We start from the raw sequence: 25,571 nt of genomic DNA, 5'->3' as shown, positions 1-25,571 counted from the left end.
TCTTCCGCCATAATTGTACGAGCCTCTTGTTGCTGCTTGCTTATGTCATGACTCTGCCGCACCTGAAAGTACTGCCCCTTGTCGCTGATTGGTCCTGTCACTTTCTAACCGGGCCCAAACGGTTCAGACGGGAGCTTTGCCAGATGGATTCGCCAGTAAGAAACATGGAAACGGGCGTGTCCATCTGCTTTGCAAGGTTAGAGAGTTCATTTACACTTCCCTGTTTGGCAGTCAGATGGCTGAGCCTGGGTTCGGCGGATGCAAGGAGAACTTTACCTGCCTGATTGTTTTGCACCGACTGTCTTGGTGGAAGAGGGATAATAGTATTGGGCTATTTTTCAGGGTTTGGACAAGGCCCCTTATCTCCAGGGAAGGCCAATCTTATTGCTTCAACATAACACATTTTGGACAACAATATGCTTTCAACTTTGTGGCAACAGTTTGAGGAAGGCCTTTTTCTATTCCAACATGACTGTCCCAGTGCACAAAGACTGTGAAGACATGGTTTGATGAGTTTGGTGTGAAAGAACTGGATTTGCCCTCACAGAGCCCAGACCTTAGCCTCTTTGAGCCCCTTTGGGATGAACTGGAACGGAGATTGTAAGCCAGGCCTTCTTGTCCAAAATCAGTGCCTAACATCATAAATGCTGTACAGAATGAATGGACTCAAATTCCCACAGAAACACAACAAAATTGTGTGGAAAGATTTCCAAGAAGAGTGGAGGGTGTTATAGCTGCAGTGGGGGGTGGCTCCATATTAAAGTGCATGTTTTTGAATCCAATGTCATTACAGTCCATGTTGGTGTAATGGTCAGTTGGCTGAATACTTTGTCCATTTATGTTGATCTAGCTACGGTTGCTGATTGGATTAAAAAGACTCAGTGCAGTCGGCAGTTTGGTCAGATTGAGGTCAGTTCATTATTTCACTAGACCAGAGTCTGATTCAAGGTGGACTTAGACCAGGAAAACAAGTGTATCTTAAATCTGCTTCCACAGTTCTGACTTACTTGAATGCCCCCATTGCATGTGGCTTTGGACGCTTGTAGTCATTGGGGTATATTTACTGAATATTTAAGCCTAAAGAGTCACAGTGCACAAAGTGTCAGAAATTATAAGGATTTATTGAAGTAATCAATTCAGAATTTGGCCCTGAGACTGATGCAGCAGATTGGATCTTATCTACTTTATCTGTTCATGTCTGCAGGCGGCACACTCTAGGAGCTCAAAAACTGAAAGAATCCATTTATCTTTTAAAGGAAATGCAATAAAAAGAAGATAATTTTCAAAGATGACACTTGAGGAATTAACAATTTAACAAAAGGTTAATTCCTGTGTTTGTAGGCATGGGCCTGATTTGTACATATTCAGAAAAAAAGAAATTTTATGTCATTTCTGCAGGCAAATACAACCGATTAAAGTGTCCACTTAAATTTGTTGTTTTTGTCACTGACAGTGTCAGATTGTTCCTCTAAGTGCCTGACAGAAAGGATCCCTACAAAGACAGAGCTTTTATTAAAGGTTGCAATGTTTTTTATGAAAGCAGAAATATCTGTTAAATCTCATTACTCAAAGCCACCAGACTTTGTAGACAAAAAAGAAATGTAACCTTGCAGGATAAATGAGTGAGTCTTTTATTGCCTAAAGCCTTTACTGGAGCAGTTCCTGATCTATTTGGCTCTTTAAAGAGTGAGGAACTCTCCCAGAAAGTAGGCATACATACAGTATGTAGCTCAAGTTGGTGTATTCAGGGGCTTCTGTTTCGTATTTGACCAACTTTGGTTGATGTGGACCAAAATGCCATAGCAGAATATTTGGTTCAGTCCGGCCATGCAGCACTTTGGTGGCAGTTTTTCAAACTTTGAAAATAAGCTATTGAAAAATTGTCATTGAAACCAAAAACAAATGTGATCCATGATTTTAATATTGATGAATATAAACATGCAGCCCTACAGTCAAAGATCTCCTGCTTACATGGGGTCAGGTTATGGTGACAGTAGATGATGAAGTCATCCCTGACACCTCCTTTTAGACCAGTGTTTTCCAGCTCCACCCTAGGGATTCCAGGGCATTCCCAGGCAGATGGGATGTGTAATCCCTCTAGAGCAGGGGTGTCAACCTCAAGGCCCGGGGGCCAAATCTGGCCCGTGGTACTGTTGTTAGCAGCCCGCAAGATCATGTCATATTTCTACTGTAATTGGCCCGCTGGTATGAGGTCTGCAGATTTACTACAATATAAAAATGTAAACTTCACCTTTCAAAGTTAAAAAAGTAAAGAGTAAACATGCTTAGATAAAAAGTCAGGGATGTGGAAAAGAAATTAATTTGTTTGCATTTCATATTTTCAATTTTGCATCTCACAATCAAATTTATTGTTTGACTTTTTACTTCATATTTTGACCTTTTAAATTCACAATTTTGATTTTTATATCAAAATTCAACCTTTTAAATTTGCAATTGTGAACTTAAAGTCACCTTTTGACCTTTTCAACTCCTAACTTTGACTTTCAATCCCACATTTTGACCTTTTAGACTGATGATCTTGGATTTTATGTAATATTTCTATTCTTAAAACTCCCTATTTCGACATTCTATCTCATATATTTGCCCTTTAAAATCATTATTTTGACTTTGAATTTTGTGTTTTGACCTTTTGAACTAATAAGTTTGACTTTCATGTCAGATTTTGAGCCTTAAAACTTGTAATTTTGACTTGTTTAAATCTGAAAACCATTTATCTCAGTGCTCAGTTAGCTTTCCTCTGTTTTTTTACTGGTGCAAATGACAGTTTATGGTTAAATGTTGACCCTGTTAGGCTCTCAGGTTTGACTTAAATTCAGAATCCGGCCCCTGCTGTGATTGAGTTTGACTCCCCTGCTCTAGAGAGATCTGGGTCTACCTCTAGGTCTCTTCCCTCCACAGGAAGGGGACCAGGAGGCATCCTGATCAGATGTCTGAACCATCTCAACTTGATACAGAGGAGAAGCATCTCTACTCGATCTCGAAAGGCAGACCCACTTCAGAGGAATCTCATTTTGACCGCCTGCACTCACAATCTCATTATTTTTGTTGTTCCTCAAAACTCATGACCACAGGTGAGGGTCGGAACTTAGATTGACTGGCAAATGGAAAGTTTATCCATCCAAATCAGCTCCCTTTTTACCACAACAGTCTGGTAGAACGCCTGCAATACTGCTGATGCTGCACTTATCTGAACTCACTTGTAAACAAGACCCCTGCAGACCCACCACCCCTGCAGGAATAGCATAGGCGTCAGGTACACTGTCTGCAAGGTATGGACGAAGATGTGACCAAAATCCAACATCAGCAACATCATTCATGCAATATGTGTGCGTGTCGGCTTGTCTCTGTTTATAATGGCCACTATTTTAGAAATACAGAGAGCAGCATTCACAAAAGATCATGTACTATTGTTGAAAATGACTCCCTATTATCTCTGCTTTCTGAAACCCTTACGCACAGGTCCATCATTTCTCTGCCATCAGGGTCCGAGCTGCCTCTGGAGACCGAGGTGAAATGACTGATGAGAGGACGGGGTTATGGAGAGAAAAGAAGGGAGTGTGAGAGGAGGAGAGGAGCGATGGAGAAGGTGGAGTCTCATCCATCTTTTCCCTGCTGACGGTTATATGAGCGAAGGCCTCTGGCTCGCGGTGATGGATGAGAGATTAGCAGTGAGAAACATGCAGATTTAAATGACGGGAGCGTGAGCTGAACATACTGGTGTCACGGGGGGAGAGGAGGCATAGTAAAGCCAGGATGTCCAGGGAGAAAAATAAAGTAAGCATTTAGAGATGAAATGATTCACTTACTCTGTGTGAGGAAACTGACAATAATAATCCATATGCTGTACATAATGTTTGGAATATTACAGAAAGGAGAAAAAAAATGCAGTTATTAAGCTTTGTTTATAGATTTAAGCTGTTCAACTATATTAGATTCTGTGCTAATATTAAATTAGTGAGCACGAGCTTCACTGTGTATTTTTTTTTTATGTCAAAAGCCAGCAAAATGTTCAATCATTTTCTTTTGCTCATTTATACTTCTCCAATTCTCTCCATAAATCTAATCCAACTAAGCTTAATAGACAGTTCAGCTGCAGAAATGTTTTCTGTAATGATCTTTGACCTGTTATATCAATCATATTACTTCAAATATACACGAAACTGGTGAGTGGATGCAGCCAAAGAAGCAGCAGAAAAGAGAAAAGAAATGCCAAAGGATTGAACACAGGGCCTCCTGTTGTCATGCTTTTAACGATTTGGTATGTGATGAAAACCTGGTCAATTGGAGGTTTAATACATTCTTTAACCAAAAAATATAGCAGCAGCCCCAATAGGCCAAGTATCAGGTGTAAATAAAATCCTAACTATGAAATCACTGGACTAAACTCAATGATATAGAAGCATTTAAAAGGGAAGTCTCTCAAAAGTAGGGCCAGATTAGGCTTTTATTTTGAAATTTGTATATTTGAATTTCTAATGGTGTAACTGTAAAGATCAGGCCTTCTTCTCTGCAGCTCCAAGGCTGTTGAACGCCTCCCCTGACCACCTGAGGGCCCCACAAACTGCAGATACTTTTAAACGAGACCTAAAAACCTCTCTTTTTACTAAAGCTTTTTGCTAAATGTCTTTTATAGGTTCTCCTCTTAATTAACTTTATAATTATATCGTATTACTCTTCTGCTCTGTAGCACTTTGAGATTGCTGAAATGTAAAGTGCAAAACAAATAAAATGTATTATTTTTATTATTATTATCATTATTATTAACCGTTCACAGAGGACCCAGCTCGGTTTGTACCTCGGTTTCAGGGTCATGGTTTGGTACGGATTTGGTTTATCAATAAAAAAATCAAAAGTTCCAGATTTATCATTTTAATTTTCCCTTTCTTATTACTATTATTATTATTTTCACATTTTACTAACATTAGTGCAGCCAATGCCTTTTTTACATGTTTGAATATAATTTTTAATCAATCAATCCTTTGTTCTACCTAGTGTTATTTAGAACTATCAGTGATAGCTGGTATAACCTGTGATATCAAAAACATGAGACAAAAAGTGGAAAACAAAAAACCCATGTGGAATGGAATAAAATAATACCTTGACTTAGAGCCTAACTGATTAATAGTACAACTAAACCTCTCAGATTTAAAGCTAAAAAAGAGCTCTGAGGTTTAGTTACTTTCTAGGATAATCATGCATCGATGTCCTCATGGCGATCCAGCACATTAGCGCTGCCATCACTTCTCTTTAGAGGCAAGTAAATTTGTGTATCATCTGCATAAAGACGGTGTGATATCCTGTGATTTTTCTTCATCTCTTCTCTGTCTCTCTGAGCTCGTTCATGCCTCTCCGTGTTGTTTATGGCTGACTCTGGGTGTCTTCCCATTACCAACACTTTGATTACTGCCTCTCACGTGTTGAGTTGCAGGCAGCCTGGTAACCTTGTTAGGTTAAATTATTCGTCTTCATCAGCAACAAAGAGCCTCAGAGTCCTGACGGGCTCCGGTCTGACTTCATCAATTATTTCAGCCTGATTTGGTTCGACTGGACCCACGATTCTCACACAGGTCGCATTCAGACGAGTTATCAGCGAGCAGCTGACCCACTTATGAATCCTCTGTGGCTGTTTCCTCGCTCGCCGTTAATGATGTGAAGTAAGAGAATCTCTCCAAAAGTTATTCAAGTTCATTTTTCATCAGACTGAATTCTTTTCTCAAGAAGGAAGTTATTTCTTTTTATCAGGAGTCTGTGTTCGCCTGATTACTGGGAAATAAAAGCTGGAACTCATTTGATATTTGTTGCCAGAGGTCTGGATTGAGTCACGACTTTCACTTGAGTCACAAATTTGATGACTTTGGACCTGACAACATTATTAAAGACTTTCATCTCAACTTGGACTTTAGTATCAATGACCTGTAGCTTCACTTGGACTTGAATCTTATGATTTAAAACTGCCTGAAATGAAAGCGTGAAAGTGCCATGAATAAATTCATCCAAATTGAGCTATTTGACCCATTTATGATGTGCAAAGAATGGGAAGTCAAGACCAGTATTTTTGCAATTTAATGCTTTTGGTATTAGCTTAACAGCAAACTAAACAAAATGGTTCTCAACTGGTGGGCCAGGACCCTAAAGATGGCTTCTTTCAGTGGGCCTCTTGTGTGTGCCTGGAGATAAAAAATGTGACAGTATAGTACAGGAGCTGAAAGCCAACATACAGTGCTTATAAAACATAAAGCAAATGTATCCAAAGTGACTGTAGTTTAAAAACACCTGTTTCTGGAAGGTCCAGTCACTGGTTAATCAGCATTCCTGGTTACCATTACACCATGAAGACAAAAGAACACTCCAAGCAACTCAGATAAAATATTATTGAAAAGTATAAGTAAAGAGGATGGATAAAAAAAAAATTCCACGGCACTGAACATCAAAAAGATTTGAGTTAAATCTATCATCAAGAAATGGAAGAAATATGGCACATGTGTAAATCTGCCTGGATCAGGCCGTGCTCTGGGAGACCTTGCAAGAAGGAGACTAGTGAGAGAGGCCACAAAGACACCTATGACTAATCTGAAGGAGTTACAAGCTTCAGCAGCTGAGATGGGAGAGACTCTGCATACAACAGCTGTTGCTCGGGTTCTTCACCAGTCAAAGCTTTAGGTGAGAGTATGATGAGTATGAGCACGGTGAAGAAAACTCATCAAAAGGCATGTGGGAGACTCCACGCTCAAGTGGAAGAAAGTTCTTTAGTCTGATGAGACCAGAATGGTGCTTTTGGCCATCAGACAAGACGCTATGCTTGGTGGACGCCAGACACTGCACATCCCCACAAACACGCTACCCCCACTGCAAGGCACAGTGGTGGCAGCATCATACTGTAGGGATGCTTCTCAGCAGCCGGCCCTGGAAGGCTCTGAAAGATAGAGGGTAAATGAATGCTGCAAAATACAAGAACATGAGGACAATCTTACTCAGTCTGCAAAGAAGTAGGTAAAAAGAGCCAATTCATTTTGACAAGGATTAGTTTTTAAAATCAATTATAGGGTAAAACATCCATGGTGGTGATTTTCAATCAGCACTGTAAGTGTGCTGATAGGGAAAATGAAGCATGCAATTAGACCGTTTAATGCACTAATTATAGACCTTTATTAATTGTTATTAGTGTATTCATGCTGACAACACATATATGATATTACTAATGTCAAAGCCGACCAACAGGGGAGAGAGGACAAAGTCAACAGAGCATGTGCATGGTACGAAACAATCGGACGCTATCAATGTAACGACCATTACATGAAAATATATAGATTTTTTTTTTTAGATCAGGTGTTTATGATCACAGAAATATACTCATAGTATGTTTAAGTTGATTTGTGAAACAACAAATAAAGTCAAAATGTTAAATTCTTTGGGAAGCAATCTGAAGTTTTTGTTTCCTTCTCCTGTTGATCAAACACACTTGTTGAGCTCAAAGAGGATAAGTTAAAATTGTAATCTTTTACCAGCAAAAGTGTCCAGAACAGGATAAAATCCACAGTGAAACCTGCCATTTCTGTTGGCCACTGGTAATGATAATTAACATTAATAAATGCTCCATATATCTGTGTCTTTGTCCACTTCCCCTGGAGGAACATGAGTCTGTATGTTGGTCCTGAAACTCGCTCTCTCTTAGCTGAACCCAGAGACACCGAACTACAGAGCTCTGCCCATCCCCAGAGATGTCATTACCAGCTCTTTGAGAGGAGGACCAGTGAAAGGAGGAGGAGGAGGGAGATGTTTTCAAAGTTACAGAGCTGCTCTGGACCAACACGGGACTGAATCCAGTCCGGATCACATGAGACTTTTGTTGTTTTTTTAATTCTTGAAATTTACATCCAATATGGATTTATAAAACAGAATGCAGTCTTTGGGGAAGACTGTAGTGTTTTCTTTTTTTTAAGGGACTCCAATGCCCCAGAAACCAATCACTATCTGCCCATTTTCAAACAAAGTGGTAGATCAGATATGATCTTCTAGACACAGATTGACTGTGGGTAATACTCTGGAGCTCTGTGTGTACTGTAATGTAATTATAGTGACTCAATGAATCGAGCCAGTAAGTATGAAGCACAACAGCATCATGAATCAAGTCCAGCACCTTTGATTGTCAGCCTAAAACTTGAAACAGCCGTGGTAAGTCTTCCTAAATCTTATTGATCCTGTTACTTATGAATAGTAATCTAAACAACTTAAAGGGAGCATTGTTGGTCAGAGAATAACTGTGTCATCCACAATGGTGGCTGGTGCATTTTTCTTCAGGGAGGCTATGAAAAAATCTTAATTCTACATGAATGTAAGGTTTATCAACAGACTATAAATAAGATTAAATTAAAAGGCTTTTTTCCAACATCAGCATTTGTTTGGTTTGTGAACAAAGTAAACACAATGATGACTGTAATCAGGGCTGCCTCAGGCTAAAGTGAGCTCCTGAGTAGACTCTTTTGTGAGGCCTTCTTCTCTAAGTGAAGCACTCTTACACCCCGTGCACTCTGCACTAGACATGCCCACTAACATAATCAGAATAGAACTAATTTTAACAAGAAACAGAGTCTGTCCAGTTGTTCAATTTAACTGGAAATAAATGGGTATGAAAGAAGTAATTCCTTTGAATTATAATTTTAAAAACCCATCTAATTCAGCTCATTTTCACTAATACATTTTGCTAACATCTTCATAGCATTAATCTCAGTTAGCATGACTTACTCTGCACATGTCAGTTAATGGAACAGGTTTCTCTCCTGCCAACTACAGGCAAGTTAGTCATTCAGCTCAGGGCGTGTAATTTCTGCACCCCTAGAACTCCTATTTTGAAGAGGAGCTAATGCACACATGCAACTTATAACGGCAGTCTACGGAAGACTGTGTGTGCTAGAAAGGTGCACCCAGACAGGAAACAGGAAGTACCATTAAATGCTGAGAATGGTTTTAATCTACTCATTTATTACACCTTTAAATCCTTAAATATATCATGGTTATATAGTATATTTGAGAGTATTTAAGAAGAAGTGGAAAATTTGTATTGCAAACAAATTTTACTCAGTTACTTCTTCTTTCTGGGAAGAGTGCTGGGGTGAAAGGTGGTGCCCTAGCACCCCCTATTGACCAGCCACCACTGGTCATTGATCATATTTGGCTATGGACACTTTTTTTTCCGTAGAGCAGACGTCAGTGTGGTTGTTCAAAAATGTGTGCTTTGACTCGTAGTTATGTTCAACATTACCGCATTCAAGGATGGCGAGTGTACCAAAGTATACAAGGAATGTTGGTGTTAACCCATTCATGAGGAGAATGAACATATAAACTGATTTAAAAAGTCTCTTTTTTTGTCGTCATCTTTTCTTATTTAAAAGCTCAGTGTCTATACTCTGCCCTAACTCACTTTTAGTGCGCTGTTTTGAGATGTCTTCACCAGCAGTGCCTCATCTGAGTGAAGGATCTGATTGGACCAGCAGTGTCAAGATAGATCACCGTAAATATAAGAAAGGCTGAAGAGGCTGACAGAGGGGCATTCATCAGAATGAAATGACAGGTATGCACGGATCAGATTAGACGTTAACTTTAGATTAAGCTATTTAGCTTGTTACCTGCATAGTTTACATAGCTAATGTAACTTTGTTAGCTTTAGATTTAGCTATGTAGCTTCTTTACCTACAAAGTTTACATAGTTTAGATAGCTAATGTAACTTTGTTAGCTTTAGATTTAGCTATGTAGCTTCTTTACCTACAAAGTTTACGTAGTTTACATAGCTAATGTAACTTTGTTAGCTTTAGATTTAGCTATGTAGCTTCCTTACCTACTAAGTTTACATAGTTTACATAGCTAATGTAACTTTGTTAGCTTTAGATTTAGCTATGTAGCTTTTTTACCTTTTTTATCTGTGTAGCTTCTTTACCTTTGTAGTTTACATAGTTTACTTAGGTAACATTACTCATTTTGCTTGAAATCTAACTTATGTAGTTTATACAGCCAATGTAGCATTGTTTGCTAAAGTTTTGCACTGGTAGTGTTACTAGTCTACATAGCCAACATAGCATTGTTAGCTTTAGATTTAGCTACGTTGCTTCTTTACCTACATAGCTTGCATATTTTACATAGTTAAAGTTGCTTTGTTACGTTTATATTTATCTGTGGAGCTTCTTTAGTTTACACAGTTTACTTAGGTTACCAACTTCATTTTGCTGAAAATTTAACTCATGTAGTTTATATAGCCAATGTAGCATTGTTAGCTAAAGCTTCACACTGGTAAAGCCCCTAGTTTACATAGTCAACATAGTGTTGTTAGATTTAGATTCAAGAATGTAGCTTGTTACCTACGTGGTTAACATAGCTCACATACTTAATGCAACTTTGTTAGCTTTAGATTTAGTTATGTTAGCTACTTTACCTACTTGGCTAACATAACATTGTTAGCTTTAGACTAAGCTTTATAGCTTCTTTAACTACATAGTTGATGTAGTTATGTAGCTAAAGTAGCTTTATTACCTTCAGAGTTAGACAACGTAGTTTGCATATCCATTGTGGCCTTGTTACCTACATAGTTTAAATACTTTACGGCGCTAATGTAACTTTGTCAGCTTTAGATTTAGCTACGTAGCTTGTTATCTACAAAATAAGATCATTTAATTCAAAATAGAATTAAAACTACAGTTTGGGAGTTCAAATCAACTTAACACTGAGATATCAACACCTCAGTTTTTACTGTGCATTAAAGCATTAGTAATGCTCTGTTTCTTTTACTGCAGCAGCACTGCAGGCTGTTGATTTTTAAAAAAAATGACAAACAGATCCCTATTTTAGGATGTTTTTTTTCCTCTGGTGTTGCAACAGGAAGCAAATATTGTTTTTGTTTTTTTGTTTTTTTTCCTGGCATTGTATCGAAGTTTAGAATTTTGTGACAGTGCTGTTTGCAGCCCCCGTCCTCCTCTGTCTCACTGTAAAAAAGCACTAAAACTAACTTTGACCCACTTCTCTGTGAGTCATGCTGCAATCTGCTCCAGCACACACTCTCCACACACACCAGTCATCAAATACCCCCAAAACACAGGCAACGAGCAAAAACTCTTCTAATGCAACACCTCTAACCAGGCCAAGAAGACACAGATCTGACGGCAGCATGTTGAGGCGGGTAAGGAGAAATTCAGATCGCATACTGAGTGAGAGGAGGAAGGGAATTGGAAATTGTCTGAGAGGTTATGCAGCACTGAAAAATGTGGAGAAAATACAATAAAAAGTTTGGTTGAGTTGTTAAATGAAGTTTAGACTCAAAGCTGCAGCTCAGAACTGAAAGATCCAGATTTCCCAAGTCATAACGGGGATCAAAAGTCATTGTCAGTGTCAGCATTTACTTATGTGGTTTTTTTAACGTGCAGGCCCTTTGTTGGAATAGCTCTTTTAGGACTAAAGTGGATCTTAGACCTTGAGATCCTGTGGCTTTCAAATGCTGCAGGTTCCCTATAAACAAATATTGTCTGCGAAACAAAAAAACAGTCAAAAGCAAAACAAACACAACCATATGTCTGCTTGGAAAGGAAGAGATTGCACAACAATTAGGTAAATATTGAATTATTCAAGTGTTGATTCAGATTAATTAGACCAAAGTCTGGGCTGGCTGAATCCGAGAGGTTACTGCAGACTTTCAAAAGAGAGCATGAAAAAGTGAAAGAACCGTCCTGTGCCTGTCTGCGCCCGCTCTGACACGGCGAGGCAGGAGGTGGCTGCAATTTCCTCATGAAGCCGAGGATTCTTCTCATGTCTGCAGCTCCACAGATAGTTGGACGTGTAACAGTGATGTTGGAGCCAGCATCCATGACAAGTCCATCTGTGGGCCTGAATCTCAATTACCCAGCAGAAGAGGCAGAAAAGGAAGGGAGGATCAGGCTACGGTGGCCCAGATGGCCTCCAGACATTGCTCTTTGTGTCCTGATGGTGCAGAAACTTCTACAGTTCTGAAAACTCTGCCCTTTTTTTTTTTTTAACATTTCTGCCTCTGTTGAAGTTCAAACCTGCCAGACAGAAATCCTCACCAAACATCATGCAACGACAAGCAGCTGATGGGAGACAGATGGTTGTTTTCATGCAGCAGCTTCTTCTGCAGCGAGCATGAGATGAGAAAGGTAATTAATCACATTGATGACTCTCTAAAATCCAACTCTAGAGGTCCAGCATCTTCTGAAAGGGCATTTGGTTGGGAAACTTTGTCTTTTCAACAACTTTGGAATAACTCTTCAACCTGTGACTCTCCATCTCAGCTTTAGGTCAAATTGCTTTTCTGACCTTTAATCATATGTGTGGGAATTTAAAATAAGAGAATTTGAGTTTGCTAAAATAAAATGCTAAGACAAACTAGAAGGTTCCTTCCTATTTATGGAATAAAACAATCAAATTAACACTGTAAATAATCCTATGAATTAATTATTAATTATCATTAATCATTAAAAACAAAAGAAAAAAAACATTTCATTTCTCACTAATCTACACTCAGAAACCCATCGTGACAAAGTGAAACAGAATTTTAGAAATTTTTGCAAATGTATTAGAAAATAAAAATAATGTACATTATCACATTGACATAAGGATTCAGACCCTTTGCAACAGCGATTGAAATTTAGCTCAGGTGACTGCTCTTAATCTTTACTGAGATCAAGAGAGAGCTAACGTAACTTTGTTAGCATTAGATTTAGCTACATTGCTTCTTTACGTAGTTTGTGTGGCTAAAGTAGCTTGTTACCTTGAGATTTAGCCAGCTTAGTTTACATATCCATTGTGGCTTAGTTAGCTTCACGTTTAGCTATGTAGCTTATTTCCTACCGAGTTTACATAGTTTACGGAGCTAATGTAACTTTGTTAGCCTTAGATTTAACTAAGTAGCTTCTTTACTTTCATTGTTTACATGGCTTATGTAGCTTTATAGCCTCATTACCTATTTACACAAGTTATATAGCCATAGTAGCTTTTTTTCCATTTCAGATTTAGGTACCTACCTTCTTTAACTATGTAGTTTACACAGTTTACTTAACTAATATACTTTATTTGCTTAAGATTTAACTAAAGTAGTTTACACAACCAACGTAGCTTTGTTATCTTTACACTTGTAATGTTGTCAGTTTGCATAACCAAAATAGCTTTGTTAGCTTCAGCTTTACGCTGGTAATATGGCTAGATTACGTAGCCAGCATAGCTTTGCTATCTTTACATTGGTAATGTTGCTAGTTTACATAGCCAACATAGCTTTGTTAGCTTTAGATTCGAGAACATAGCTTTTTTTACCTATTTAATTTACATGGTTCGTGTAACTGATGGACTTTGTGACTTTTAGATTTAGGTATGTTAGCTACTTTACCTACTTAGCTAATATAACTTCGTTAGCTTTAACCTTAGCTATTTAACTGTGTGTTTTCATAATTAGGATTTCCCGGTCTGTTTTTTTTTTTAATTTTTTAAATTTGTTTAACTTCTAACTTTTGGTATCCTACTTTCCCTAACCCAGAATGTCTTGTGGTTTTGAGAAAGTATGAGTGGTGTCAAAATCTAAATGCATTGCAGCAGCAGTCAGAGATTAGTCTGCTCTCCAAGTTTGGTGTGGACAAAAAAAAACCAGCATTAAGGGAGTGTGCTTGCTGCCTAGCACTTGCAATTTTAAAGTGTTCTAAAGATCCTAAAGTGTCATAACGTGCTTTAAGGTGTGCTCTAGCTGAGGGAAGACTTTCTAAAGTTAAAAATAAAAAAAAAAGAAGTGTTGTAATTCTGACTTGTGGTCAAAGAAGCTACTGTAAATACTGTGCACTTGTTGCTAATCATAGCCCCAGTTATATTTATTCACTGATAAATAGCTTATTTCTGATCTGTTTTAAGGTAGAAGAGTCCAGATGCTATGTTTTTCAAATGCTTTGATTATGAAAGAGCCATATCATCATGTTGTAGCAACTTAACACAACTCAGCAGGAGAAAAACATAAAACCACAGATTTAGATTCAAACTACAACACTGGAAAAACACATCTTCCTGTGTTCTTTCTGCTGATGGGAGTAACGTCATTAAAGGCTAAATACCTAATCTCTTTTGGTTCTCTTCTGTTACCCAATACAGCAAAAAAAAACAACAACAAAAAAACAAAAAACAAAACAAATACATTTAAATATGTATTTGAGGAGCCAGTGTTTTGTAGAACAAACAGCAGCCTCCTCACAGCAGCTGTACTTCTCTCTGCAGAGAAGAAGCTTGTTCACAGTTTGCCCAGCTGGCCGACCAGCCCACCAATCAGACATCAGTCAGTCAGCCGCTCCCTTAAGCTTGTTCTGCTCATGGCTTTAATACTGAGTTTGCCAGCAGCTGTGTCTACCTGTGTAGAAGCTGTTGGCCGCCCAGCGCAGGTCCTGCTGTGAGTGTTGGGTGTTTTCCAGGCGGCTCTCTGCAGATGTTTGCAGGTCGCTGAGGGGATCAGGCATGCGCTCCTGGACCCGCGGATCACAGTTTTTAGGCTTTAATTCAGAGAGGCAGATGCGTGGTGTCCCGTGTCTGCAGGGAATCCCGCGAATACTCATTAGAGCTGTAGAAAGGTTTCAGAAAGTCGTATAACAGCGGGGTTTTCTTGATCTTCCATAGTAAAACATATTTTAATTACTGTGAGGCAGCCAGCATGTAAGACTGGCTTGATACAGTCAACACATACTTATTCTGACATTAAATCCCATCACAGTTGATGATAAACAGCAGCTGTTTTTAAACTTTTAAATGTGTTTAAGAGTTTTTCAAGTCATTTAATCATCTTTAACTCCAACATGACCTGTTTTTAGAGATCTGAGGACTGTTTTGGATAATTTGTCTCTCTCTGATAGCCATGAGAGTGACAAACAACAATAATTTTTACTTTAAATTGTGCACTGAAATAAACAGCGAGCACAATCTAGCCTTTTAGCTCCTGATGTCTTCTGTCACTGTGGAGAGGGTTAGAAAAACACAGATTTTTAAACTGCAAAGCACTTGTTTAAGTGTTTAAATTACAGAGGAGCTTTGTTTTACAGAGGAGAGACCTTTGTGGATAATTTAGCTCCATGGGTAAATTGCTTAATGAGTGCAGGTTGTTAGCCTGCATCAGAGAAATCCTGGTACTGATCCTGGCTAACAAACTGGGACCTGGTCAGGCTCAAAGAGCTGAAAGCAGCTGGAAAAACCAAACATGGCTGTCATAACTTCACAGCCTCACTTGGTTTTTCCAACATACATGGAAAGCATTAAAGGTCACATCTTTAACCCCTTTAAGACGAGTTTATATCAGTCTCAGAGGTCACTAAAAACTGCCTGTGAAGGTTGTTTCTCAACCCTCTGTTTCAGCCCTGCTCAGAACGATCTGTTTCTGTAGCTTTAAATGTTAATGAGCTGTCTGACTCCACCCTCTCAGGAAATGGATGTGGCTTAATCAATCTGGCTCTCCTGATAAGCTGAAAGGAGGAGGGGGAGAGGAGGGTGGGAATTTCTTCCAAGTAGGGAGGGCTAACTGATCCTGGGGGTGGAGCTAACTCCCCACATGACATCATGAGGGGAAAATCTGAGGATGGCTTGTTTTATATTAGCACACATTTTCTAAAGAGGGAGAAAGGGGGTTCTGATTCTTAGGGGGATTATGAACAGACAAGGGGCACATAATTTTGTTACAAAAGCCTGTCAAGTTTAAAGTTGAAACCAGGTTCAATCTAAACTTGCGCGCCCAAACTGGTGATGGCAAAGCAAATCAGCACGGCTTGGTTTGGCTTGGCGCCGTTGAAAGTCATGGTGGAAAAGCCCCAAAAGTTCAATGGCAACAATCACTCTAGACCTCTATTGATATGGGCTTTATGGCAGAGTGGCTCGATGGAAGTGCACTTGGAGTTTGCAGGGGTGTCCAGAATATAGACGGGGGTTAAATGCTGCTCGTGGCCCAAATTTGATTGGCCTGCAGCTAATTCTATAAGTAAAATGAAATATGGCCCAAATTTGAACATGGAGCTTGTGCTTGACTGTATTGTACTTCATAGTTGCAGCACAAGACGATGCTACCATGCTAATTCTGTGAAGAAAAAAAAATCTCAGCAACATGGGCGTAGCACAGGGGGGAAAAGGGTACAAAGTAGGGAGGGGCCCTTGGGAAGCTGCAATGAAAAGTGTCTCTTTTCTTAGTAGCTTGTGTCATTATTGAAACAAAAGCAACTAAATAATTGGTCAACAGACTGATTTATTTTTTCAAATAGAGCGTAATAGAAACACTGCTCTTCCCTTAGAAATGTCCAAATGCTACAGTCCAGCGCTGTCAAATAATGCAAGTAGAGATAATTTAACCATAGTTCAGATATTGCTAATACATCGGGAAATTCTCAGAAATACATTTAAATGCAAAGATATTTGTAAAAATGATGCAACATGTTTCCTGGCTGGCTGGTTAAAGGGGGCCCTGTGCAATATTGTTTCTGGGGGCCTAAAATCTTTAGCTACGCCCCTGCTTAGCAATAAGAATTTTTTCTGTGTTTTTAGTGACTAAACTGGGGCAACACTGTACATGGTAAAAAAAAAAATGTTATCAAAATAATATCTTGTTTTCTAACTCTCTGATGAATTTTAGCCACAAATGGCAGTACCAGTAATATTTCAGAGGCTGAGCCAGTGGCAGCTAGTGCCAAACCGGGCCCGCTGCAATCTGATTGGTATCCCCAAAAACGCGGAAATCGAGCCTTAAATCGAGCGTTTGGTGTTAGTATAGACAGGCCATGGAGTCAAGCTCTGCCCCGATCAGCTGACGGCCAGCTGATTTGCTCTAAGCGCACTACTGGCCAATCACTCTCACACTGTTGTATTGAATCTCTCTTGCCTGGTCATGCTATGCAGCTCTCTCTGCAAGCTGCTCTTGCAACCCTCCTCCACCCCAACTCCTCCTTTATTCTGATCCTGACATTATCAGTGTCATATAAGTGGTCTTGTAGATATTGAAGTGACCCAAACATCCCATCTGCTGACAGTGAACTGAAATTTAAAAAAAAAAAAAAATGTGAAAAAGTTTCACTAATTTACAAAATTGTGCTTCATTGCACAGACAACTGCCGTCCACTTTTTACCTCTGATGGTCTGGCTTGATCTGTTGGCTACACTGCTCAACACTGCCCCCATGATTCCCCAGCAGAATTACACATTTGTCAGTAAGCTTCCATGAAACATGCAAAAATACAGACAAAATGAAAGTATGCATATCAAATTCAGATGATCATTGAGCCTCAGCACTGTAAGGAAACTCTGAGCTGCCAGCACACATGCTCCTCTCCACACCAACATAACATGCATTCTTGTCAGAATTCTTCAGCAGACTACAGTGACGCGTTTATGAACAGTAGAAGAAGAACGGCAGCAAAATCCTGGTGATGTTTAGAAGTTTGTCATAAGCATTTTCAGCTTGTTTAGCTCTTATATGTGATTAAAAGCTTTAAAAAGGCTTAAGCTGAACTCAGGATCCCATTGATGGAGACGTCAACACTAAATATCCCTGTTAATGAAAACAGCGCCTGGCCCTGTGCTCACAATGCTTCTGCACATACCTGACATCAAAGAAGGAGAACAAATGCAGGAGAGAGCCCCGTATCCCCAAATGTGGAGAACGCCACGGATTTACAGCGTTAATAGATTCCCTGTGCATTTAGTTTGAAAATAAAGCTGGAAAATGAGGACAAAAGACACATAATCCTGTTTTATAAGCGCTTTTCATAAATGTGCAGGAAACACTTCACGAATGAGTGAGGGAGGACTCAGTAATCACTTTTTTTCACCTCCATTTGCAGCTCCAAAGTGATTGAATTCATTAAAATCTCTTCAAGTAATTGCCGCCCATCTATGGCAGAGTAAATATTCAATTATTAAAGCCTTTTTGATAAGTGTGATTCCTTCAATCCGACGAGCACAGACTCGCATGTCTCCTTGTCATTAATTAAAATTTCTCTTCGGAGGTCAATTAAATTTGCCTTAACTATTCATTAGCCACAATACAGGGCAGCGCAGAAATCTATTAGCGCTCCAGTTCATCTGCCGAATGCAGATTTAATGTCTGTGTGTATTAAGGAGGAGTTTAGGGAGGGTTAATCTTTCCCTTTGCTTCCCTCCTGGGCAGAAAGCAAGATTTAAGCCCTCTCTGTGTCGAGGTGGCGAGCTGAGCCTCGGCGAGCCCCAGCTGAAGCTCTTTACCGCTCTCTGTAGCGTGTTTGGCCAAGGCTGAGTGGCTGCCAAACAGCCAGAGACAGAGCGCGGATGAATCAGCACTGACAAGGTGAAGCCCGCCTCGTGTTCGCCGGCTGACAGCTCAGGTGCTCAGAGAGATGGAGACACAACAGATTACATTTAGGCCGCTGCGGAGAGAGAGAGAGGGGGCCGAGAGGGAGGAGAGCTGCAGATAAAGCAGCGCGTGGAGAAAAGAGTCCAATATGGCTTTGGAAACTTTTCTCACTGATAAATGAGAAAGTTGGGCGGTCATAGTTAACCGTGGAGGTGTGGACGTGCAGAGCTAAACTCAGTGTGACCCTCGAGTCACGCAACAGAGGGAATAAGAGGGAATCAAAAAGAGGAAAAAGGGGAAAGATGGGGGAAAAGAGAGGAAGAAGGGTTAAAGATGGGGAAAAGAGAGTTGAGAGAAAGGTAGAATAAGTGGCAAGAGATGGGGAATAGGGGAAAGAAAGGGGCAGAAAGGTGAGGAAAGGGGGAACAAGGCAAAAAGGCAGAGCAAGGGGCAAGAAAGAGGGGAGAAGAGGGGAAAAGAGAGGAATTTAAGGAGAAAGAAAGGGGAGAAGGGGGAATAAAGAGGGAGGAAGAGGAGAAGAAGGGGAAAGAAAGGGGAGAGAAAGGGGAAATAAGAAAGAGATGGGGCATAAGGTGAAAGAAAGGGGATGAAAGGGGGAATAACAGTGGAATGGGGGAAGAAAGGGGGAATAAAAGGGGAGAATAGGGAAAGAAAGGGGGGAGGGAAGGGGAAAAAATGGCAAGAAAGGGGGAATCAGAGTGAAATAAGAGGAAAGAAAGGGGAAGAAGGGGGAGAAAAGAGGGTATAATGGGCAAGAATGGTGGAATAAGAGGGGAAAAGAGGGAAAGATAGGCAAAGAGGGTGGAATAAAGGGGGAAGAAGAGGGGAAGAACGGCTGAAGATTAGAGGAAAGGGGAGTTAAGAGAAAGGTGGAAAGTGTAGCAAGGGGCAATAAAGGGGGAGGAAGTGGGGAAAAGAGAGGAATTATGGAGAAAGAAAGGGGAGAAAAGGGAATACGGAGGGAAGAAGAGGGGAAGAAAGGGAAAGTAAGGGGAGAGAAAGTTGGAATAAGAAAGAGATGGGGCATAAGTTGAAAGAAAGGGGAAGGAAAGGGGGGATAAGAGTGGAAAAGGGGAAGAAAGGGGGAATAAAAGGGGAGAATAGGGGAAAGAAGTGGGAGAGAAAGGGGGAAAAGTGGCAAGAATGGGGGAATAAGGGGAAATAAAAGGGCAGAAAGGTGAGGAAAGGGGGAATAAGAGGGGAATAAGGCAAAAAGGAAGGGCAAGGGGCAAGAAAGAGGGAAGAAGAGGGGAAGAAAGAGGAATTAAGGAGAAAGAAAGGGGAGAAGGGGATGAAAGAGGGAAGAAGGGCAAAGAAAGGGCAGAGGAAGGGGGAATAAGAAAGAGATGGGGCATGAGGTGAAAGAAAGGGGACAAAAGGGGAAGGAAAGGGGGAATAACAGTGGAATGGGGAGGAAAGGGGAAAAAAGGGAGAATAGGGAAAGATGGGGGGAATTGGGAAAAAGGAGCAAGAATGGGGGAATAAGAGGGAAAAGAGGGAAAGAAAGGCAAAGAGGGTAGAATACAGAGGGAAGAAGAGGGGAAGAATTGCTGAAGATCGGGGAAAAGAGAGTTGAGAGAAAGGCAGAATAAAAGGGGAATAAGGTAAAAAAGAGCAGAAGGGGAGGGAAAGGGGGATTAAGAGGGGAAACATGGAAAAGAAAGGGAAAAAAGACAGGAACAAAGTGAGAATAATATGAGTGTAAGTGGGGAAAGAAGGAATAAGAGAAGGAATAAGAGGGAAGAAAGGGGAGAGAAAGGGGCATAAGTGGGAAATTAGTGGGGAATCGAATGAAAGAAAGGGACAGAAGGGGGAGGAAAGAGGGAATATGAGGGGAATAAGGGGAAAAGAAAGGGGCAAAAAGGTGAGAAAAGGGGGAAGAAAGAGGGAAAAAATGAAAAGAGAGGAATAAAGGGAAAGAAAGGGGGAGGAGGGGGAAGATAAAGATGGGTAAAGAGAGTGGAAAAAAGAGAGAATAAAAGGAGAAAAAGAAGAATGACTGAGGAATGCGATGATAATAAGGGGGGAAGGCACAAAACATCTTTAGAAAAAGGCATTAAAGTTGTAGTTTCCTCTCTTGAACACAGTTGTTGTTCTTAGAATAAATCCTAGAAGACTGTTCTAAGGCAGCACATTAACCTCCTTCCTTAGAGTATCTCTCTTTTAAGTTAAGTCCCTGATTCTACAGATAACATGCCAAGAACACATGAACGGCCTTTTTCAGACACTTCAGCAATCATCCATCCAGCAGCTTCGTCTCTTATGTTGCTGAAGATGCTACCTGGAATAAAACAGCTGCTTTGTCCCCACTCCCCCCACTCTTCTTCCCTGTGATTCTTCAGAACAAGAATAAAATTAGACCACCATGAATGATGTCCCCTCTCTGGACACTCTGCAGGAGAGCGGCTCTTGTAAAGCTCAGTCCTTGAGGCAGCAGCGGGGGAGCCCTCACAAGACGACGACTGTTAAATTTAATTTTCATTTCATGCAGAAAATATACCAGTGAGAAAACGTCTGAGCACTGCTCTTATCTCTCTAATTCTATTATTCTCTTTGCCAGAGCCTGAATTCAATTCTATAAGAATAATCGTTTCAAATTAAAGGTCCAGAGTGGGGGTCCAAACACAAAGCATGGCTCTATTTTTGAATCTATTACTGTGTAGCAGTGCACTATAGGTGGTAAACTACTCCTATAGTATCCCCTGAGGCAAGCCCTATACTCTCTGCTGGCGTGTAAACATAAACTAATCATACCATTAATCCCAGCATGCAACTGTGCACTTTTGAAGACAGCCCATCTGTGAAGGCTTCCCAATTAGCTGCTGTCATATGGCACACAGCAGATCTCGAATACACATCCACGGCATCCTCGGTGCACCACTGTACAGGAGGAAATAATCAACAATATGCTTGACTAATCTGCTGATAGGCTGCAGGATTTCATCTGTAAAGCCTTTAAGATAATGTTACAGCTTTTCTTCAACCAGAACACAAGCATTGTGCATCTCTGAATACCCGAATCAGTCTGTGTTTTATCTCCACGAGGGTGTTCCTTGGACAAATCGCTCACATTGTCTGCCAACACAAACGGCATCGATCAGCAGCACACACCTTATCAAAGTATAATAGCACAAAAAACACAACCAGAACAATGGCGACCAGCACTAGAGCAGGGTAACACACCATCTTAGAGCTGCAACAAAACCAGAGTCAACAAAGCCAAGCATCCATCACGCAGACAGAGAGAGAATCATTCCTGGATTTGCTCGTCCTTACCTTGCGTCCGCCTGTGTTCAGCTTTATCGGCGTGAGGAACGGGTCAAAGATCATGTGGCTGGTCTCGATGTTGACGGGCGACTGCCTCTTCCCCACCGAGCACAGATTCCAGGCCGAGTTCACCAGACCCCAGAACGACGGCACTGCAACACAAAAGACAGGGCCGGCGTTCAAAAGGGCCCGACATCTGCAGAGAGCTGATAGGAGCGAGTTCCAGACAGAGGTCACACAGCCGGCGGCACAGAGTGTGCTCTGGTTTATCAGTTAGAAATCCAGACATGCTGGACGCTCAGTGAGAGAGATGTAGAGAGCAGAGTTCAACTGGTGGAAAGACTTTAGTCATGAACTTAAAAAAGCACTAAACAAGAGGTGAAATAAAATGCTTCCAAAATATCCCCTACATTTCCTTAAGCTTGATGGAAAATAAGGAGAGGAGGAGGAAATGGGAATCTAACTGCATGTAAACTGGGTGGATGTCACAGATTACCATACTGGTCTGCTGTGTTAAAACTACAATCCAAGGAAGATGGACTACAAAGACGAACTTTCTTACCGTGTTGTTTAAGGAAGAACCTGATTTATGCAGACCCCTGTGATAAATCTGAGCTCACTGATGTGTTTCTGTCTCTTTAAGGAGTGGCCGATTTTAGCTGCAATGAAAGTCTGAGTATGTATTCAAACCATCTTGTTCTACTCCATGATTTGAGTGTTCTCGCATTTCTTAACTTTATGGGGCCATTAAAATTTTATACCCTTAAGAGCCTTTAAGGACCAAAACAGCTAATTTCATACCTCACACTTAGAAATGTTATATTAATGTTTGTAAAAACTTTTGTTTCGTTTATCTCTTAAACCAACCCCCCTCTACTCATAAAAATTAAACAATGAAAACTTTAAGGAAATGTAACCCTTTAAACATCTGCCACTGTGCCTCCATGTGTTTTAGATGTAAAATGTGAAAAATGTTATTTTCAATATAATAAATGCAAAGTAATTTTTTTTCCCACCCTGATCATCAGAGCCCATGTTTTTTTGGCAGCACTGATTTTAATCCATTATTATATTTTTACATAATGTCAAAAAGTAGCACTGAAGCCCTTCAGGACCAAAATGGATGGCTCAGGATCAAAAAGTCAAATTTTGACTGCAATTTTTATTTCTAGCCTCAGTCTTTAGATTTAATGCCTTTTAGTTTTAGTCACAGTTCAGTCATGTCTACTCATTAGTGTAATTTTAGTCCATATACGTCCTCTTTTTTTAGACTTAACATTTAGTGCGAGCATTTATTCTCTTGCCTGTATCTTGTACCAAATCACGGTAGTGTGTTCCAAACACTCTGACAAACCTGGGGTCCCTGCTTTCCACACCTTAGAGGCAGAAGAGATACATATGCATTGCATTTTGACAGATTTACCCAAACTTATAAAACAGCTAAAAATCACATCAGAGAAACTTTGCAAAGCAGATGGATATTCATTTATTCATTTGTGACAAGGGACAATGCACATTAATGGACATGGTCATGTAAATGTGCCAGATTGTAGCCATCAGCTAGTTTCCATCTGTAGTCCCCAGCAGGTTGATGGTATATACAACAAAGAGTATACTAAAAATCGACATAAAAATCAGACAACAGCAAAACAAGACAACATGGACGGTACAATATAATACAAAGACCCAAATATAACAATACTTAGCTTAGGACAGACCAGAAATAGAGTGACCATTGCAGTTAAAGTGCATGAGGCAGGATACACCTGTTAACGTGTTTTTCACTGCCGAATCCATTTTGCAAAGCTCCCATCTGAACAGTTTGGGCGCTGTAAGACGGTGACAGGACCAATCAGGAGTAAGTGGTAGTACTTCTGGACGCGGCGGAGTCGTGACATACGCAAGCAGTGACAAGAGGCGAGTGCGATTATGACAGAAGAGATTAGCGTGGATGCTGCTAAAGCGCCCGTTTATCAGAACTTGTATTCTAAGTCAGGGGGTGGATGGAAAAACATTTCCGAGACACTGAACATCCCCCAGAGTTCAGTTAAAACAATAATCAAGAAACAGAAGGAATATGTGGTATACATGTGTAACTCTGCCAGGATCAGGCCGTCCTAAAAAACTGAGTGAGCGTGCAAGAAGGAGACTAGTGAGAGAGACCACCAAGACACCTATGACTACTCTGGAGGAGTTACAAGCTTCAGCAGCTGAGATGGGAGAGACTCTGCATACAACAACTGTTGCCTGGGTTCTTCATCAGTAAAAGCTTTATGGGAGAGTGGCAAAGAGAGAGCCACTGTTGAAGAAAATGCATTTCAAATTCAAGACATAAGGAGATGAATGGTGTTAGCTGTTTATTAATCCTGCAGAATTATTTTGGTCACATGTATATTCCTGTACTATCTTTGGGAGTGGTATGACACTGCCAGTCATTATTTTTAACGTTATAGGCTCCCATATGTTCATATCATCATCCTAGATAGAGAAACAGCACAGATAGAATTCTTACATCACAGCAGGCAATGCAAAGGTGTGACTCTGGAAGCTTGATGGGTTTAAATTAATCTGCAGTGACTGTATGTGGGGTTAAACCTTCCCTATTAATAAAGACAACATTGTTAAAGTGAGGAGTGCTGAAATGAGCCTGTGATCTGCTTTCACATGTAGTATAAGACCGAGAGCACATGATGGCACAGTGAGAGAGTGTCAACACTGTGGGCGTGATAGGCATCTGAGCCAGTCATTTTCTTATGTAAGACTTGGCATCAGGGACCAGGGATTGAATTCCTCCAGCAGGGTGGGAAGCAGAAGCTTATCGTTGTCAACTCCTGCAAGAGGCAGCTCTCTTTGCTACAATTTATCTGCAGCAGCCTAGAGCAGCATTTTCCATTTAGGAACACAGCATTACGCGGGGATGAGTCACAGGAATTGTGATATGCAAATACCACAGAGATTTCCAACAAAAGGCGAGATAATTTGAAAATATGCAAATTCAGGATGAATCAGGAGGAAGCAGACACATCGCAGCGTGAATTCAAAGCTAAAGACTCAGCAAGTCAATAAGTCGAACGAGTCTGGGAGCTACAGAGTTCATTTGTGGTGCTTTCACACACACAGAGCGACTCTTCTGTGTTCAGAAGAAGGCGTGGATTACAGAGAAAGACATGGACATGTTTACCAAGCCGCGTTTTCTCGGGTAACGTGGCGATTATACAATGTTTGCCAAAGTATCAGCAGAAAGCGTTTGGGTAAAATGACTCAGAAAGAACAAGTAATTGATTAGTTAAAGCGGAGAATTGGGTGTTGTGTTTGATCCAGCTGAAAGACATCATTACATCGGTTTCTCTTCATGTTCGACAGCAGTCCAAACAGAATATCCTTGTTCATCTTACTGCCTTATTCAGCTTCTACATAAATAAATCTATTCTACAACACAGACAGCTTTAAGACAGAAATCAAGCTATTTTTCTGTCATAATGCACTGAAATCAGTGTTTGTTTATACTGTTCTGGAGACAGTAAAAATTGGGGGAATTAAAAATACATGACAGAATTGACTAAATAAGGGGATTAGATTGGAAAATGCATGAGCCAAAATAAAAGACACCCACCATTCCTTCAGGGGAATCTCTAGAAAGGGGGTCAAGAAGGGGACATGGGGAATTTATAGACTGACACAGCAGAGGGAATATTCTCTATGAACCTTCTAACACTGGTGCATTTAAGGCCATATTAACATGACAACTAACCCGGGCAACACCCCACGGATGGTGTTTAGAAATGACAGAAATTAAACATTACAAAGACAAACATAATAAAGTGCCTCCAGAGCGCCTCCAAGTGGGCAAAATTTGAATAGTGCCATCCCTGGTGCTCTCTAAATAGGAAATAGCTGATAAAAAGACACTGTGGTCCCTTTTAAGTGGCCACAATAAGG

The 25,571-nt window shown here is 40.4% G+C and overlaps 1 protein-coding gene across 1 annotated transcript in view; it reads right to left on the bottom strand.

Moving 5' to 3' along the window:
• ca10a (carbonic anhydrase Xa) overlaps positions 1-25,571 on the bottom strand; it is a 440,690-nt gene that overhangs the window by 220,506 nt on the left and 194,613 nt on the right. Inside the window, exon 3 of the mRNA XM_041816591.1 lies at positions 21,642-21,784. Within this exon, the coding sequence (XP_041672525.1) occupies positions 21,642-21,784 (143 nt within the window). The remainder of the gene's footprint in view (positions 1-21,641; positions 21,785-25,571) is intronic.

Source organism: Cheilinus undulatus, linkage group 20 (assembly GCF_018320785.1).
Source record: "Cheilinus undulatus linkage group 20, ASM1832078v1, whole genome shotgun sequence".
In the NCBI taxonomy this organism is placed as follows: domain Eukaryota; kingdom Metazoa; phylum Chordata; class Actinopteri; order Labriformes; family Labridae; genus Cheilinus; species Cheilinus undulatus.
This window is presented reverse-complemented; position numbering and strand designations above follow the sequence as displayed.